Below are 18,899 nucleotides of genomic sequence, written 5' to 3'. Positions count from 1 at the left end.
AGGTCAAGGAATAAGCCAGGCTACCAGGTTCAGGGTCTGCAATTGTGGATGCAAGAACTCTCCCTTTTGCTGCATCAGGAGAATTGGAATCTGAGGGAGGTACCATGGAGGCAACAGTGACAGGCTGCGCAATAGTGGGTACCAGTGTTGGTGTGGCCAGTCTGGGGCAATCAGAATTGCCCTTGGTCTTTCTTCCCTTATTTTGAGTAACACCCTTGTAAGAAGAGGTAGAGGAGGAAATGCATAGATTGAGAAGTTTACCCACTGAAAGGATAGGGCATCCACTATCCAGGCCTTGCTGTGAGGTTCTCTGGTGCAGAATTTGCTGAGCTGGTGGTTGTTGTGGGAAGCAAATAGATCCACCTTCAGGGTACCCTATTTATGAATTACGAGGCTGAAGGTGCTGTGGTTTAATTGCTACTCGTGTGGGTCTAGGAGATTTCTACTTAAGTTGTCTGCCAGAGAGTTTTGGCTACCTGGTAGGAATTGTGCTAGTAGGTGAATCTGCATGGCTAAAGCCATGTGCCAAAGGGTCATGGCTAGCCTGCATAGTGGGCAAGAGTGGGTTCATACCTGTGGTGTTGTCTGTTTTGATTAGAAGAGGCCCTGGAGAGAGTAGGGGAAAGCTACTGAGCATGCTGAACAGCTAGCATCTCTTTTTGGTTGATTTGGGCTCCAGTGGCCCTGAATGCACCTACCGTCCAGGTGTGCGGCCCAGGCATAGTCTGATGAGCCTGTGGTTAAGGTTTGGGCGGCGTGGGGTTGTGAAAAGGGAAGTCCCTTGTGGTTGCATGCTGCTGCCCACCAAAAAAAATCTTTCCTTAGACAAGGTATTATAGGTATAACAGTTTCCAGGTCCTGAGAATGTTGACACCAAAGGCTTTTTAAAGTACCATTGCAGTTTCCTCATATGCAGTCTGGCATATGGAGTTAGCATCATGCAGGAGGCCATGAGCTTGCAGGATTTTCCTTGTGGATAACTGGGTTCTGGTGGCCAGTTGAGAGAACTAGCCTGTCAGATAGGCTTGTTTTTCTGGAGTAAGGTATGCCATCTGTGATGCTGTCCAGGCTTGCTCCCAGGAATACAATTTTCTGACTGTGGACTAGTTTGGATAGTGTACCCCAGTGAGGTCAATAGATCTTTTACAAATGTCAGGTGCTGTAACAGCTTTTCCTGACAGTCTGCCTGAATCAGGCAGTCTTCCAAGAGGGGTAAATCTGAATATTTGTCTGCAAAAAGCAATGGCTGGAGCCATGCATTTTGTGAAAACTCTGTGAGCAGTGGATAAGCCAAAGGGAAGTGCAGAGAACTTATAATGCATAGATCATGCCCTGAAACGTAGACATTTCCTGCAAGAGTCTCTGACTGGAATGTGCAGATAGGCCTCTTTTAGGTCTAGAGTGGCTAACCAGGCATCTTTGGATAGCATGGGAAGAAGCTGCTGGAGGGTGAGCATTTTGAATTTTGGTACCACCAGGAAGGTGTTTAGAATGGATAGATCTAGGACTGGACACCAGGTGCCCTCTTTTCTGGGTACCAGGAAAAGTTTGGAATAGAAACCTTGGCCTATCTGGTCTGCAGGAACAGGCTGAACTGCCCTCATGGAGAGCAGGGAATGAACTTGGTTCTGTGCTTCTGCCCACTGGTTTGGAGGAAGATCTAGGAACCCTTTTGGGGTTGGCAGTGTGTGGAAATAAAATCTGTACCCCTGGGACACTATGTTGAGGACCCATTGACCGTTAGTGATGGAGGCCCAGCTTTTTGCATGGGAGGCAAGTTTTCCTCCTAGGGGCGCAAGCAAGTGGGCAGAGGTAAGAGGTGGAGTTGAAAAGTCATTGCGAATTCTTTCCATAAGGGGGTGTCTTAGTAGTCCCTGTTTTAGAAGTGGAGGTACTCTACTGCTTAGATCTCTGCATACTCTGAGACTGTTGTCTGGGGGGGGGGGTCTGCTTCCCCTAGGTCTAGTCTGAGGTGGCCTTGAGGGGGCTGGAAAGGACCAGTGTTTTGACGGTAAATGCCTACTGAATCTTGGGAGGCTGGACTTGCAAAAAATCTGTAACTGTCTGCATAGACTTAGCTTTTTCTTCCATCTTTTTTAAAACAACTTCTGCTTTGGTGCCAAACAGAATGTCTTTGCTCAGTGGTGCGTCCAATAATTTTGATTTGACATGGTCTGGCAAGGTCTGTTCCTTAAGCCAAGCATAAGTACAGAACCTGTGACTGCTGCCCTGCAGGACTTGCTTCTAGGGCGTCAAACCCACATTGCAGGGTATGCTTACTAATTTAGCTTGCAGAATGCATAAGCTCCTGTAATTCTTTATTTTATGCACGTTCAGCAAAGGTAGATAGTTTTTGTTTAATAAGTTCCATAGTATGTTGCTGGTATTTCAGCATGTGTAACGGACAATTTAATGATCTAATGGCAAGAGTTGCAGAGGTGTATGATTTTTTACCCCATCTGTCTAAAGCTCGGGAATCCCTGTCCGATGGGGTGGGATTCTTAGCTGTGGTTGCTTTTATTCCCTTAGGCCCTTGGGAGATTACCTCTGGGTCAGCAGTAGGATTTCTGACAAGAAATTTGTGTGAGTCAAGGACTCTGTAGCACCTGACAAGTTTCCTGGGAGCAGGAGGTAGAGTATCAGCAGTTAGACTGGATTCCATAAAATCATCCACAACATCCAGAACAGGAGGAATAGCTAAGGGTCTGTGCTATGGTAAATCTAAAAATTCCTTGAGTCGCTTTTTGGATTGAGGATAATCCTGGCATTCCGAATGGAAATGCTCTCTCAAGGTATGTAGGGTTTCACCAAAAGTAAAATCCTCTGGAGGAGAGGCAGAAGGAATGGATTGCTGTGCATCTGAATCCTCATTAGCAGATAAGGGCATGTCTTCATAATCAGAAACCTCAGAGTAGTCGGACTCTTGGTCAAGATCAAGCTGCTGGGGACAAGTCTCTTTTTTTTAGCAGGGGTAGGCTGGCTTCCCCTAATCAATATAAGGTCTTCCGCCATTTTAAGCATCTGAGACTGAGGCATGGAAGCAGGCACTTGAGGTTGGGTCTACGTTTGTGTAGGCGTAGTTCGTACTCTGAGCCTTAGAAACTTGGTAGTTTTAGAAAGAACTGAAGATGTGAAAGTAGTCAGTTTGTGCCGAATATCGGTGCAAAGAACTTCGTCAGAAGCCAGTACCTGCAAAGCAGCTCCGGACCATCCAAGGTAGAGACATCCGCAAGTTCCGTAGTCAAATTAGAGTCTCGTGGCATACCGGACTCCAAATGGGTCTCAGTATCGGGCTGCGAATCCATCGAAGCAGGCATCAGGAGCTGCGAATCCTGACGAACTGGCAACTAGCTTAACGGAAGCGTCGTCAGTAGTTTTTGACCTGCGTGGTCGGTCTCTATCTTTATCCTTACTTTTTTTGGAAGATCGGTAGTTGGATGGCTTACCGAAGCCATTTCGGAATACAGAGATCGAGAGCGAAAGTATTTAGCTACGATAAGGGCCCGACGACGTATAGCTCGGGTGTTGAACAAAGCACAAAACCGGCAGCGAGGGACGTTGTGGTCTGGGCCTAAACAGGTGACGCAGTAAGAATGGAAATCTCGGTATGGTATTTGCTTTCCACAGGCGAAATAATTGTTAACTTTTTCTGACATTGGTTAGAGCAAGAAAAAAGATCCCCAAAGGGGTACTTAGCTTTAGAAGACTTCGACTTCAATTTCAGAAATGAAAACTCAGGTAATGGCTGACCGGCACTCGTGCGAACTGCTTCTGCTTCATGCTCCTCGGCAAGAAAGACTAATGTAATGGTGTAGACTGCCTGTTTTTATACCACTGACGACCTGATATCAGTCCTGGAGCGACAGCAACCGATGCAAAAATACTAAGCCGCTGGTATTTGGGTCGACTGAGGCCTACCCCTGGCAGGATAACCCAAGTGTGATGACTGCAACAGTGAAACACGAAGAACATCAATGGTCGTTTAAACTTAGCCAACTGTCAACATTTAAAGTTAACTGCCAGATTATTTTTTTTTTTATCCCCAAGCTGTAAAGCAGTTGGTCTACCCCTTCTCTTCTCTTGGATACTATCTATGGTCATATACTTGAAATAGTGTCCCATATGTTCTTGAATGTGTTTTGCCAAGGCATTATTTAAATTCAGTTTATTTATATTATATTCATGCTCATAAATATGTTGGTTTAATTTTCTATCTGTTTTGCCCACGTAAAAACATGGGCAAAAAAAGCAAATTGCAATATATATTACACCTTACTAACACAGGTGTAATTATATCTTAAGCCATATTCTTTTCATCTGATATTAAACTCTCTTCCTTCAATTATTTTACAACAATGATGACATGACCTGCATTTTCTCATTCCAACATGACGTTTATTAAATCCATTACTCCCTTTTCCTTTTTCTAATAAATTCTTAAAATTAAAACCCCTCCTACATATTATAGGTGGAAAATGGCCCACATTTCTTCTTATTAAGGGATCCTCAGTTAGTATAGTCCAATTTTTCATTAAAATCCACCTCAGAATGTTATGTTCTGAGCTGTAAGTAGTAACAAAGGCTATACTAAAATTCAGTTTCAAATCAGTAGAGGTGTTCGTATGGTCACTTTCATTACCAATATATGAATTTTGTATTTTACCCCATTAACCAAAATCTGTTTAAAATGATCTCCATTTCTTTTATTTTGTACTTCTAGTTCATTCAACATATCTGGATAACCTCTTTGCTGGAAAAATTTAACTAAGTTATTACATTCCTCTATAAAATTATCTGAAAAAAAACATATGGGCTGCCCTTACCAGTTGTCCTTTAACCACAGAGTTTTTGATAGTCTGGGTGGGAGCTAGTATAATGAAGGAAGCTCAGTAGGTTTACTTTCTAAATATACTCAAATGGTATCTCATTCCCTGTCTGTCTTTAATCAAACGTACATCTAGGTAAGAAATGCTATCTTTATTAAATTCATATGTAAAAGAAAGAAAATTTGTAATTTCATTTATATAGTCTAAAAATTCTCTTAAGACGTTCAAAGGTTTCCATATAATAAATATGTCATCCAAAAAGCGGACGTACAGTTGATAGCCTCATTGAACTTTCTACTAAAAACGTAATGTTTTTCCCAATAGGCCATGACCATATTAGCCACTGCTCCCGTACATGGTGAACCACACCGCTACTCCCTTCCCTCTAATTTTTTTTTCCATTGAAATATATATGATTATTAGTTAAAACAAACCATGTAACATCTTTGTTATCCATTCCAACCCTATATTCAAAGGTATAACAGTATATAAATCATGGACATCAACAGTCAGCAAAATATCACCATTACTTAGAAGCAAACTAAAAGAATTATTTAAGGACATCAAAAATCTTGCTTCAGTGACAATGGCTAGTCCCCCTGCAGCTCATGCAATAGTTACAGTCCTACAATTACAACGGGGTTTAAAGGAGTACAACAGGTTTCTCTAATGTATTCCTGAACTTCACGGCCCTTTTCCTCCCTATTTACATTGTCCTCTGTAAAGCAACAACAATAAAGCATTTACAATTTTTATAATTCCCCTTACTTCTGTAACAGAAGCCTACCTTCTCATACTGTGATGGTTTCACTTACAAAATGATTATCTCATGTTTGAATAAAGCTTGCTGGAGTCGCCCGATTACTGACATTATCGAGGCCAGGCAGTGCAGGTACTTTTTTTTTTTTAATCAGTTCCCTCCCCCAAAGTGACATCACCACAGCCATCATCTGATTCTAACTAAAATAATATGACCCACCCATTCTGTGATGTCATGGCTCCCTTGTCCTTCCCCCAGCCTGAGTGCAGTCCATTTTATTCAATAGTAGTGTAGTAACACTGATGTTTGGAAACACAGAAATTTGGTATGCATACTTGTACATTCTGCATGGCAAATGATGCTTAGGTGGTGTATCGCTTGCATACTTTTCTGTTGTATTTGCACCAGATACTGCTAGTGTCCAGTGCGGGAATAGAAAGATTAAAACATTACCCTGGTATCAGAGGTGGCAGTGCAACATATTCATAGTGACTTAACATGACAGTAGCTCTAAGCAAGCACCATGTCAAACCTGAACAAGAACCTAGAATTATTCAGTGCAGCTTCCACACCTTAAGTCTGAAAATGAATTCACATACTCACATGAACAGGAGTAGCTGCATACTGATGGCTAAAGATGTATGGGCGTGTCGGGTGGTTACTACACTGCAAAACTGGTATGTAATGGAGGAGATATTTGGAAGGCATGAGCAAACACACCAGTATATTAAAGCCATAGCACCAATTGAACTGGAGGCTGGCAAATAGATTTAGTAAGGGATTTTGTCCATGCACAAATATTTCAACAGTGATTCTTTGCAGTGGCATCCATTATCTGATTCAAGGTAAGTTAACCTTGATGTCCTTTATTTTAAAAAAAATCAATAAAAAATTTACTTTGTTATAAGTGACTTCTGGACACAAGAAAAAGGAAGGGGAAATATAGCAATGTGGTTTGTATGTACAAATACAAATCCAGGGACACTGCAAAGGTTATTTTTTGCAAAACGACCAGTGGAGTAAAAACATATGAAGGCAAACACTGCATACCAACACACTTTGCACATGTAAATCTCAATTTTTAACAAGGTGGAAGCATGAAGTGATACCTTAACAGTTAAATTAATAAAGATCTAAACTGGTTAATAGTATAAATGTTTTATTCTTTAGCTCCTTGGTGCAAGACCTTACTGGATGTGATTGCAGTCAAGTAAGGCCATGGCTATAGTGCAGCAAAAAAATGTCCCCTCTAAGGTGCCTTAAACTTTGTAGACTGGCCAGATGTAAGGAATCCTTGGCAGGATACATCCCATTCATAAGGAGTACTGCAACAGCGATCTACTGAAGAACATTGGCACTTAAGCTGAAGAAACATTTTGATATTAACACTTTTGCCAATTATGCTGTGAAAGCCAAAGACACTGTGAAGTTAGCAGAACTGCTGTCCACTTCAGGCAGCAAAAAGAAATGAAGTAAGCATGACGACTGTCCTCTTATATCAAGGCTGCAATTTTATGCACTGAAGGACATCAGACTTCGTAAAATCTAGCTAAGGATAGAAATCTACCTCCAGCACACATTCCAACAGATCACATGTTAATCCTGTAATGATGTACCAAAACAGGTTCTAGACCTTATAAGGGTCATGTAACCTTTCATAGGTATGTACTAGGCTACTGGCCCTAGGGCCTATACAAGCCTAGCCAAAAAGGTACCCTGGCTTTTGCCACCCAAGAAAATTATTTAAAATTATAAGGATGCGAGAAGCACAGGGGCACAGGAAAATAATCCCTTTGAGAAAAGAAAATGTTCGGGTTGCGGTAATTTCACTCTTTCTTTTTTGACATAAGCATACCCTTTTATGTCATGTTTTGATTAATATCTCACTGAGTGATCAAATGGGTCTACATAACCAGGGACAGCACCTCGCAAAAGGCCTCTCTTTAATGAAACATTACCACCACTAGTGTGACTTTCTTTGTCAATGAACTAGATTCAGTGTTTTTGCTGAAGAAAATAGTGCATTTCCCTTTCAGTTTAGCAGTTTACTTCTAGTTCAAGCAAGATGACTATACAAAGGATTATGAGTGGGTCTCCGATTGTAACCACATTACTTGTGTGAGACATGGTTACTAAGAAATTCTCCTGAGCAAAAGAAGCGAATCTTGGCATCCATGGCAAGAATACATAATACTAAGTCAGGATCTTTATCTGACCCTCTACTACTACTAACAGAAAAAAAGGGGGGAGAGCACACAAAGTGTTTTGCTGGCTTTGAAATCTGGTAAAACAGCAAGTGCTGCCAAATGGATGGCAACATATGTCAAGGGCAATATTGTGACACAGTCACCGATAGCATGCATGCAGAAACAAAGCTGTTTTTTGAGTTCTGCCATTGTGGTTTGCTAGCTGGCACTATCACTTCTTAGTGAATAGTGCAAGACTCAAGACTCGATCTTAACAGTGCTTGGGGGTGTAGGGGCTTAAATAATTGTTAAGATCGGGTTTTGCTTAGCTAGTTTACCTGTCTGCTGATACTGATGTGTAATCATGGCACTCCATGCACTACAAAACTGCCATCACATAGCAGCAGAGAACTGAAGCTGAATTAAACATCCTGAAAAAAAATATGAATAAAATTGTAACCAACTACACAAACCAATACTATGCCAATTTACCTGCAAAACATATTACCAGACTGCTGAAGTTAACTTCTACTTCGACCAAGCACCACTTGCGGCATCTATCACCACAAGCAGTTTTCTTTCACTGAAGCAATCCAGTTGCTTAATGGCCAAGAATATAATTTAAATATACTATAACAAAGACAACACAGGATAAATTCTTATCTAGATACTTACTGCACTTTCCCCACCATGTCCAGTAATTTGTCATGAATCACCTGCACCACTTCAAAACTACAGGAAAAAAAAAAAAGAAAGATGTTAGAGGTAGGAACAGAGTTTAAAGGCACACCCAGCCAACAATCATGGGCTTTATCTCTCAAAATCTGTAAGACGGTCTACAAATAATTAGAGGTGGAGGTACAGCCCTATAAAATATTTCTAAACAAGCATGCACTCCTCTCAAATTGTAATAATATTAAGTGATAATAATTACAGGTATAAATGTCAAAAAGTTGGGACTCTACTTATAACTGGAATATAACAGTAGTATAAAATAACTATCACATACAGATAGAATTCTGTCATGTTCTAGATTCTGCACAAAGACAGTTTCAGCACTCTCATTTTTTTTTGTCTCAGTTTGCAAGGTAAAGTTACTGAATAACATACAGATTTTGGTAACACCATGAGTACAAAAATTGTGATAGGCACATGACAAATAAGAAGTAGGGCAATCAGCACGTCATCCAAATGTATGCTCAAAGGTGGAATAGGCATTCATAAAACTGCTTACACCAATCACTAGACATATTCATGAGCTGACTCCCTTCATTAATTCAGGGACTGACTCCCCAAACTGTCCAACAGTTGTGAACTTCAGCATCTGAGCTGACAACTTCCCTGAAAGGACAATGCTAGGAATACCCCCCCCCCCCCCGCAAAAAAAAAATAAAAACTGGCATAACACCAAAAACCAGGGCTGGAAGGACTGAGCAGTTACTGCAACAGTGATCATTTTAACGTTACTGTTATGGTAAGTTTGCTTATATAACTGACTACTTTCATCATACTGATCACTACTGCAGTAGCCTTAGCTATATGGGTAGATTACACTAGCTTACTACATCTAAGAAGTGGAAGGACAAGAGTCTAGGAGTCCTTGGAGAATGGTCCTTGCAAAGCCTGATCTATACCTACAGAATGAATCTTGCTTACAATGCTTTGCAAAACTATGTACAGAGAAACAAGTTGCAGCTTTACAATACTTCTGGAATCTAGCCTTTTCCAAAAAGGCACAGATGACGCCAAGGCCCTGGTAGAAGGGTCACTGACATTGCCTGAAGAGCTTTGTTTTGGTGACTATAACAAAAGCCAACAGCCTTAGACAACCATTTGGAAATAGCCTGTTTTGACAAAGACTCTCTCTTCTATTTACCTTCTCAAGAAATTAACACCCGATCCAAAGATCTGAAAAAACAAGTTATGTATTTACCATAATGTTCCATCTCAGTTGTTGCTTTTCATTTGTCGTCAACGTGTGGGACTCAGATCCAGCATGGATCAGACTAGGCCATACACTCCAGCATCATATCCAAAATTCAAGTTCCTCCCCTACCCAAAATGACCCCCCTCTCCCTCCCCTCAGATAGAGTTTATTGCAAAACAGCACCAATCCCATTACAGCATTTTTATCCCTAACCAACCAAGGCAGCAACAGACACAAAGGTTCCGCTGAAGCCAGGAAAGCCAATGGCTTCTTCTATCCAGTCCACTACACAGCCCAAAGGAAAAAAAAAAAGGGCAAAGGGAAGGAGGGCGGGACAGTTGAAGACAACTGAAAAGCAACAACTCAGATGGAACGTTATGGTAAGTACATAACTTGTTTAACTGAAGTTGTTTTAATTTGATCTTCAACCTGTGGGACAGGGTCACTAGCTACTATAACCCTGGGAGGTCCTCATGGAAGGATATTTCAAAGCACAGCTGAGCCAAAGGATGCTCTGCTCCCTAGAAATATCATCCAATTTGTAATGGGAGATAAAGGTATGCGAAGACCAGCAGGTAGCAGCAGAACAAATATCATCAACAAGAACCCTGGACTAAAAAAAAAAACGCAAAATTAGACACTGATCTGGTGGAATGCGCCAGGACAGGGACCGGTGGAGACAAACCTTTGGACCAACAGGCCAAATAAATACACTCAGAAATCCAGTGAACTAGAGTAACTTTACAAACGGGTTTTCCCAAATGAGAAACACTCACTGGACTTCACAATGGAAGCAAAGGCAAAGAGCTCGCAGCAAGGACTACCCCACCTTAAGAATATCCTGTCTGCTACTGACGGATTCAGAGACCACTCATACGGCATCAGAACAGATCTGCTGAACTTGTCCACTAGAATGTTGGACTTCTCCGGAATGTGCGCTGCCACCAGAAAAAGGTTGGAGGAGTTCAGCAACTCCTACAATCGCATGGCCTCGCAGCAAGGGGGGTAAGATGTGGTTCTCCCCTGTTTGTTGATGTACCAGATCACGGACATACTGTCCACGTGGATGAAAATCGTCCCAGTAGGGAGAAAGACGTGAAGAGCTTGCAACACCAATAGCACTCCCCTCATCTCCAGGGCATTAATATGCAGACTGGTCTACAGGGAAGACCACGTGCTTTGGACTGTCCTTCCCATGCAATACCTCCCCATCCGAGCAGGGAGGCATCTGCGGTCACAGTGATCACGGGGCAAGGAAGAACAAAAGGGCAGCCCAGAAAAAGGTCCAGAGACTGGAGCCACCACAGGAGAGAGTCCCGGCAAACTCAAGACAAGGGGAGATAGAGAAGGGACCATTGAACCACCAAGGTCCACTGAAGAACCCTCATGTGGAAATGTGCAATTTGGAGAAGGGTGATCATGACTGCCATGGACCCCAACGCCAGAAGACGCATACCTGCCAGTGGAAGCTGGGTCTGTAGAGCAAAGCATGTGATGAAGCGATAATAACCTGCTCAGGGGCAGAAACAACCTGCCCTGTCTAGTAACCAACTGAGCCCCGATGAAGTCCAATGTCTGAACAGGTGCAAGTTGTGACGTGGCAAGATTTATCGTAATGCCCAGGGATGGGGCTAGATGGAGAAAGTAAGCCCTGGCCTGAAACAATTGATGCTTGGAGGGAGTGGGAAAGAAGCCAATCTTCTATGTAGGGAAAGACCTGAAATCCCTGCAGTCGCAGGAGAGCTGCCACTACCGCCATCACTTCAGTAAACACCGGGGGGGTGAGTCCAAAGGGGAGCACTCTCAACTGAAAATGACTGGCTCACAGCCGGAAATGTATGAACCATTGGGAGCATCTGTTCACCTTGATATGAGAGTATGCATCCTGAAGGTCCACTGAGCATATCCAGTCATTCATCTGCAGGAAAGGCAGAATGGACTGAAGGATAACCATATGAAACTTTGTCTTGGCAATGGACAGGTTCAAGGATAGAAAGATCCAGAATGGGTCTGAAGTTCCCCGTCTTTTTTGGCACCAAAAAGAATCTGGAATAAACGCCTGATCTGGAGAGATCTGGGGGAAACAGGTTGGATGACTCAGAGCAGCCTGGCGATTTCTACATCTGCTTCCTCCTCCTGCTGACCAGGTGGAACACCTGGGAGGTGTTTTGGCGAAGAGGGAGGGAGGAGAAAGGGCATAGAGTAACCTCTGGATATGATTTGCAGCACCCAACAATCGTTTGTGATGGATTCCCAGGCTGTTGGGTGCAGAGGCAGATGCCCTCGACTGCCTCCAAACATGAGCAGTCGGGCAATCCCTCAGGATTACTAAAAGGGTCTATCAGAGAATAAATCGAGACCCCTGGCTCTTCGGATCTAGTCTGTCATATCCCCCTCTGCCTCTGGGGGAAGACTAACCCTGAGTGTCCTGGGGAAATTCTAAGACTTCCGAAAAGTGCAGTTGTGTACACTTACCATAAATGTAGATGCTTGAGTGTATTCACTGTTGCAGTCATTACATTTAGGTACTCTGCTGGCAGGTTGCCTTCAGACGGCCTGATTAACTAAGTCTTGGGTCCTGCGTCGGTTGCTGTCCCTTCTTCCATGACATCAGATCGTCAGGGGTATAAAACATGCAGCTGACGCCATTACGTCAGTTTTTCTTGATCCAGATGACAGGTGCCCCCCAAATGGGGAGCAACTAAAATTAAAAACCCAAAAATATACCTCCAACCAAAAGCAAATACACCAAAAATTCTTTTAGGCATAGTAAAAGAAAGTAGAGCCGCGCGGCAAGAAAGACTGAGGAAAATGGCGTCGGCTGATGCCTTTATACCACAGCAGCTATGACGTCGGGTGAAGTGCGACATCAGCCGAGGCCAGACCCAGACTTTGGAATCCGGCCGACCAAAGGGCTGCCTGAGGCAGGACAACCCATATGTTAGGACTGCAGATGCATCCTTGAAGGACATCAGGGGGCTGGAGGGAGGGTAACCAGGACTGCAACAGTGAATACACTCGAACATCTACATTTATGGCAAGTGTACACAACTGTACTATGTTCTTAGTGTTTCACTGTTGCAGTCATTACATTTGGGTAGATTCCTAAAGCTATGGTTGGGAGGACGGATTTATACAGCATTACGACCAGCTATAAGGCCCTGCAAGACTGACAGATATTGTAAAATCTGAGGAATATTTGGAAGTGTGGACGTCGGTTTTCTAGGCGTGGTGTGAGCTTTAGGCCTGGATGAAGAAGATGGCATCGGTTTAAAATGCAAGTCTGTAGGCCTGAATGCACCCTCAGAAGCCGGTGCCTGCACAGTGGCTCCGGACCCATCCAAGCTAGAGACATCCGCCGGTTCCATAGTCGAAGAAGCATCTTGCAGCAGAGTAGAGGCCGGCAAATCTGAAGTAGCAGGTATCAGGGGCTACAAAAGCACCTCACTGAGTACCGGTGGACTGGTGACTAGCTTAATGGAAGCATCGTTGGCAGTTTTAGACCTATGCGGTCTGTCTCTGTCTTTATCTTTACGTTTTTTCGGAAGATCGGTAGTCAGATGGCTTAACTAAGCCATTTTGGAGTACTGACACCGAGTACCAAAATAATTTGCTGCAAAGATAGCCAGACGACAAATAGCTTGGGGGTTGAACAAGGCACAAAACCGACAGCGCAGGACGTCGTGGTCTGGGCCTAAGCAGGGAATGCAGTATGAATGAAAATCTTTATGAGGTATTTGCTTTCCACAGGTAAGACAATTGTTAACTTTTACTGACATCGGTTGGAACAAGAAAAAAGATCCACAACGGGGTACTTATCTTTTCTTGAAGACTTCGGTTCTGAAACTCGAAAACGAAAATTTCAGGAGTCTGATGACCGGCACTTTCGAACTGCTTATGCTTCGGGCGATGCACGGCAAGAAAGACTGATGTAATGGCGTCGGCTGCATGTTTTATACCCCTGACGACCCGAAGAAGAGACAGCATCTGACGCAAGAATCCAAGACTCTGGTATTCAGGCTGGCTGAGGGTTACCTGCAGGCAGACAACCCAAATGTAATGACTGCAACAGTGAAACATGAAGAACATCCAGGATTTAAAACTTTCTGAAGGTCACACAACTGAATTATGCCAAAAAATTAAAAGAAACATACTCACTTTTAAAGTAAAGTATATGCACATTTAAAAAAAAAAGAATTTAAACGCTGCAAGACCTTCTGGGTAATTAAAAGTGGCTAAACATTTTTCAAAATGTATAAGGTGAATGTGAAGTATTAAATGATTGTTAAAAAATACATGATTAACGTTGGTTGGGTTTGAGTTTAAGTAAACAAGAAACAGAAATGACCGCAGTCAAGCCTGGTGGACTAGCAGAGTTAAATGCAACTGGCAAGTAAATTCTTTCTTTTCTAGTGTTAGACCCCATGGGCCTCCCCTGGGATGCATGGGCAATTGCTCCAGAATGACAAATTTAAGCTGGCGATCTGGGTGTACTGTTAGGTGTTTAAAAAAAAGTGCATTAGTTTCACACTTGGTTCTAATTTCATAAAGATATTCATAGACTCTCTGAGTATCCATTCAGTCTTGCCAACGTAAAAACTGTTACAAGATTGGCAAAGTACTCCTTTTCGTAGTACAACTGTAGTTACTTTTTATTGTAACAGAGAAATCACCGATTTTCTTTGGCGCAACAAAAATATTTTTACAACAGTTGCAAGCACTGTACTTTAGCGTGCCTTTCCATTTATATATTAATAGTGTGAATGTTTGCCAGATGATTCAAATAATTGCTTAAAACTAGTGCCTTTCCTAAAAGTAATTAGCTTTGTCCCCAACCTTGTTGAAGATATCATTACCATTAAAATGTACCAGTTTTTCCTTAATGTCCACCTGAATAGCTCATGATCGGTCGAGTATGATGTGATGAAACTTACTCCTGTAAGTATGTGCCCCAGAGTGCCCTACAAGGGGTTGTTCAAGGAAACTCTCTGTACCACAGTTCTCCAGAGTTTTACTTGATAGAATAGGTCTAAAATGGTTTTGTCTAAAAACATTGCGGTATCCTCTGCATTCACTAATGAAATCCTCACATAAAGTGGCCATGTTTGCGGCACAAATTGCCCTTTAAGAGCTGCCTTTTTCTGTGAGGTTGGATGGGAGCTGGTATGGTGCAAGAAGGATTTGGAATAAGTGGGTTCAGCCCATCTTTTTCAAGTAAGACATCCAAGTATGACATATGGTCAGTGCCAATGGTATGGGTAAAATCCAAAAAACTGGTTGTGTTAATGTATTCAAGAAAAACTGGAATTTGACCCACACCGTCCTTCCATGCCACAAAAATATCGTCAAGGTATCTGATATTAAAAGTACAAAGAGTCCCTGAAAGGACCGTTAAAGACGAATTTCTCCTCCCATTTCACCTTGACGACGCTGGCATATAAGGGACCTCATGCTGACCGCATGGCTACCCCCCCCCCCTTTTGTAAAAAGTACTGGCGGTCAAAAACAATACTATTGTCTAGTACTAGATGTCACAATTCAGTAAAAAGACTGATTATCTTGGGAAAATTCTGTTTGCTCATTTAAAAATTCTGCGAACCACTGTAAACTAGTGTGGTGGGAGATAACTGTGAAAAGGTCCTTGACATCAATGGTAGGAAAAAACATGTCATCTTTGACTTGTAAAGTATCACACTTCCCAAGGAACTCCGATGAATCCTTGCATAGGTAGTCTATATTCTGGACCACCCCTTTTAAATGGTGGTCTAGAAATTTAGCCATGGGGGCCATGATCGATCGCCTAGCATCCACAAGAGGTCTCATCGGTGGATCATTTTGACTTGTGTGGTCCTCTCCAGAAAAATCCAACTTGAACAAATTTGAGTTGGATTTGATACAAACCTTTGAACATCTAATGTCCAGATGATGCAACCCATGGGGTTTTGTCCATATACACCACTTGCAATATACTGGAAAATGTACATTTTATTTGAAGATACCTATGAGTAGGTGTCCAAAATGAACTTACCATCGCATAGTCCAGGATTTCTGATGCTTTACAAGACATGTTTATACAAAGCCAAATTACCCTCGACCAACTTGAATATAAAACATCAAGCATCCAGTAGTGCCTACCATACCAGGCCTATTGTAGATGCTAGGCAACTGCAAGGCTCCATTGGCTGAATTTCTAGACCACCATTTAAAAGGGGTAGTCCAGAACATCGACCATGCAAGGATTCGTAGGAATTCCTTAGGAAGTGTGATGCTTTACAATTCAAAGATGACATGTTTTTTTCCTACAACTGATGTCAAGGACCTTTTCACAGTCGCCCCCCCCCCCCCCACCACCACCACACTGGTTTACAATGGTTCAAAGAATTTTTAAATTATCATACAAAATGTTCCCAAGATAATAGCAATCTTTTTACTAAATTGCTGCATCTCATACTGCACAATAATTATACTGTTTTTGACAACCAATACTTTTTACAAAAAAGGGGGCAGCCATGGGGTCAGCATGTGGTTCCTTACATGCCAACATCGTCATGGTGGAATAGGAGGAGAGGTTTGATTTTCAATCCTTTCAAGGGACTCATGGTGCCTTTATATCAAATACCTTGACATTTTTATGGCATGGAATGATGGTGTGGGTTAAATTCCAGTTTTTCTTGAATACCTTAACCTGACCAGTTTTTTGGCTTTTACCCATACCGTGGGCACTTGGATGTCTTACTTGAAAAAGATGGGCTGAACAAGGGACTGCTGAACAAGGGACTACTTTCAAAAGATATTCAGGAAACCCATTTATTCCAACTCCTAAACACTACACCAGGTCCCACCCAACCTCAGAGAAAAAAGCAGAACTTAAAAGGGCAAATTTGTTCGTGCGCACACGTGACCACTTTATATGAGGATTCCATTAGTGAATGCACCCTACTCAAGGAAATGTTCCTCAAAAGAGGATACCCCATTGCTGTTAACATTTGGGAAGAAATAGCACAGAAAAACAAAACCACCATTTTAGACCTATTCTATGAAGTAAAACTCTGGACAACTGTGGTACAGAGATTTTCCTTGAACAGCCTCTTGCAGGCCAGTCTGAGACAAACACCTACAGGTGTAGTTTTATCACATCATACTCAACCTATCTTGAAATATTCAGGTGGACCTTAAGGAAAAACTGGTGTATTTTTAATAATAATAATGATATCAACAAGGTGGGGGACAAGCTAATAATTTTTAGAAAAGGCACCAGTTTTAAGCAATTATCTGAATTGTCTGGCAAACTTTCACACCATTTAATATGTAAATGGGAAGGCATGCAAAAGTGCGGGGCTTGCAACTATTGTAAAAATATGTTTTTTTGCACCAAAGTAAAAATCAATGGCTTCACTGTTACTATAAAAGGTAACTACAGTTGTGCAATGAAAGAGTAGTCTATCTGGCCCTTTGCCAGTAGTGTAAGAGTTTTTTTACATTGGCAAGACTAAACAGATGCTTAAACAGAGGGTCTATGAATATCTTTACGAAATTAGAACCAAGTGTGAAACTAATGCACTTTTTAAATACATAACAGTACATACACATCACCAGTTTAAATCGGTCATTCTGGAGCAATTGCCCATGCATCCCAGGGGAGGCCCATAGGGTCTAACTCTAGAAAAGAAAGAACTAATTTGGAAATTGCGTTTGAATTCAGCCAGTTCACCAGCCTTGAATGGGGTTATATTTCCATTTCTTGTGTACATAAACTCAAAGCCAACTAACTTTAATCATCATGTATTTTTTAACATTCATTTAATATTTCACATTCACCTTAAACATTTTGAAAAGTGTTCTAGACACTTAATTAACCAGAAGGTCTTGCATTGTTTAAAAAAATTAAATTTGTATATACTTGACTTTAAAAATGAGCATGTTTCTTTTAATTGTTTTGGTGTAATTTGATCATGTGACCTTCAGAAGGTTTTAAATCCTGGTTTCCTCTGTTACACAGTTTCTGATGAAGTCTTGTGGAGTCATAACTGAGACGAAAGCGCTAATGGTTTCTTTTATTAAACAGTGAATCATTTGCAAAGTCTGGTTCAATAGCAGTGGAAGAGTTTGTTTTCACTTAACAGTAGTATCTACGTTTGTTTTTGGTTGTCTGATAGTGATCTACCTGCAATCTGTGCCTCTTTCTGGTTGCCCTTTCTTCCAAGTTTCACTGTCTGTACCGTTTGGGGTACAAAAATACTCATGCAAACACTTCCAAACAAACCCCCTAAATCTTCCAGACTATTACAAATATTGGAGCCATACATATATCAACATATACACATACATACATATATATATATATATATATATATATATATATATATATATATATACACACATATACACATTACATACATACACACACACATTTTACATTATATATACATATCTCCTCCCATTGCTCTTAGTGAATTGCTTATCCTCCCTCTCTTCCTAATCCTTTCTAATCTCCTCTGATCGATTCCTATAGTCATCATGCAATATTTCATTTGCCCTACTACTTAACCCTTTATTGACAGCAGCTACTGTTGTAGATTCTACTAAAAACTGTACCCGTGTTGGTCTTTCACTTAAGATCCCCTATTCTTTTCTCTTTGCCTACACTCTGATATCAAATCAGTGATAGAGAAGGCAATATTTAGCCTACAGTCCAAACACTCCCACTATATTACTTTCTTTCTCTAGTTATTTGTTCCCAATACCTGGTTTCCTTTGCCAGTTTTCTCAAGTAAATTCCAGTCCCTATTGTCTATTCTCTGTACCCCTAATTGCAGTCATCTCCATCAGAAGAATCTCCGTTCTCAATTCCCATGATGACTTAGTTCTTAGAATACTTTCTGCTATTTTATGAATGTAGTAAACTCTCGGTTAACAGGAACTCAAGCATCCAGAACTCTCAAAAATAAAAAAAGTAAAAATAAAAAAATAAATAAATACAGTACAATTTTGTGTGTTGCACTTTGTCCCCCCCCCCCAGAAACATACCTTACGTTTTTAGAGTTTTAAAAACGACAATAGGAATAAATTTCCTCTCACCCCAACCTGAAAACAAGTCAAATCAAACAAATAGCATAGGGTACAGTATTAGTCAGGCCTATTTTTAATAGTAACTCTCAAGCAACCAGAGACTACAGTTATCTGGCATCTACCAATCCCCA

At 41.5% G+C, this 18,899-nt stretch overlaps 1 protein-coding gene across 1 annotated transcript in view; it reads right to left on the bottom strand.

Moving 5' to 3' along the window:
- Positions 1–18,899, bottom strand: part of RHEBL1 (RHEB like 1) — a 918,240-nt gene that overhangs the window by 457,394 nt on the left and 441,947 nt on the right. Inside the window, exon 5 of the mRNA XM_044083781.1 lies at positions 8,448–8,504. Coding sequence (XP_043939716.1) covers positions 8,448–8,504 — 57 coding nt within the window. The remainder of the gene's footprint in view (positions 1–8,447; positions 8,505–18,899) is intronic.

Source organism: Protopterus annectens, chromosome 9.part0 (genome assembly GCF_019279795.1).
Source record: "Protopterus annectens isolate FY-2018-M chromosome 9.part0, PAN1.0, whole genome shotgun sequence".
NCBI classification, from domain to species: domain Eukaryota; kingdom Metazoa; phylum Chordata; order Ceratodontiformes; family Protopteridae; genus Protopterus; species Protopterus annectens.
The sequence above is the reverse complement of the archived record's forward strand: the minus strand, read 5'-3'. Positions and strand labels throughout refer to the sequence as shown.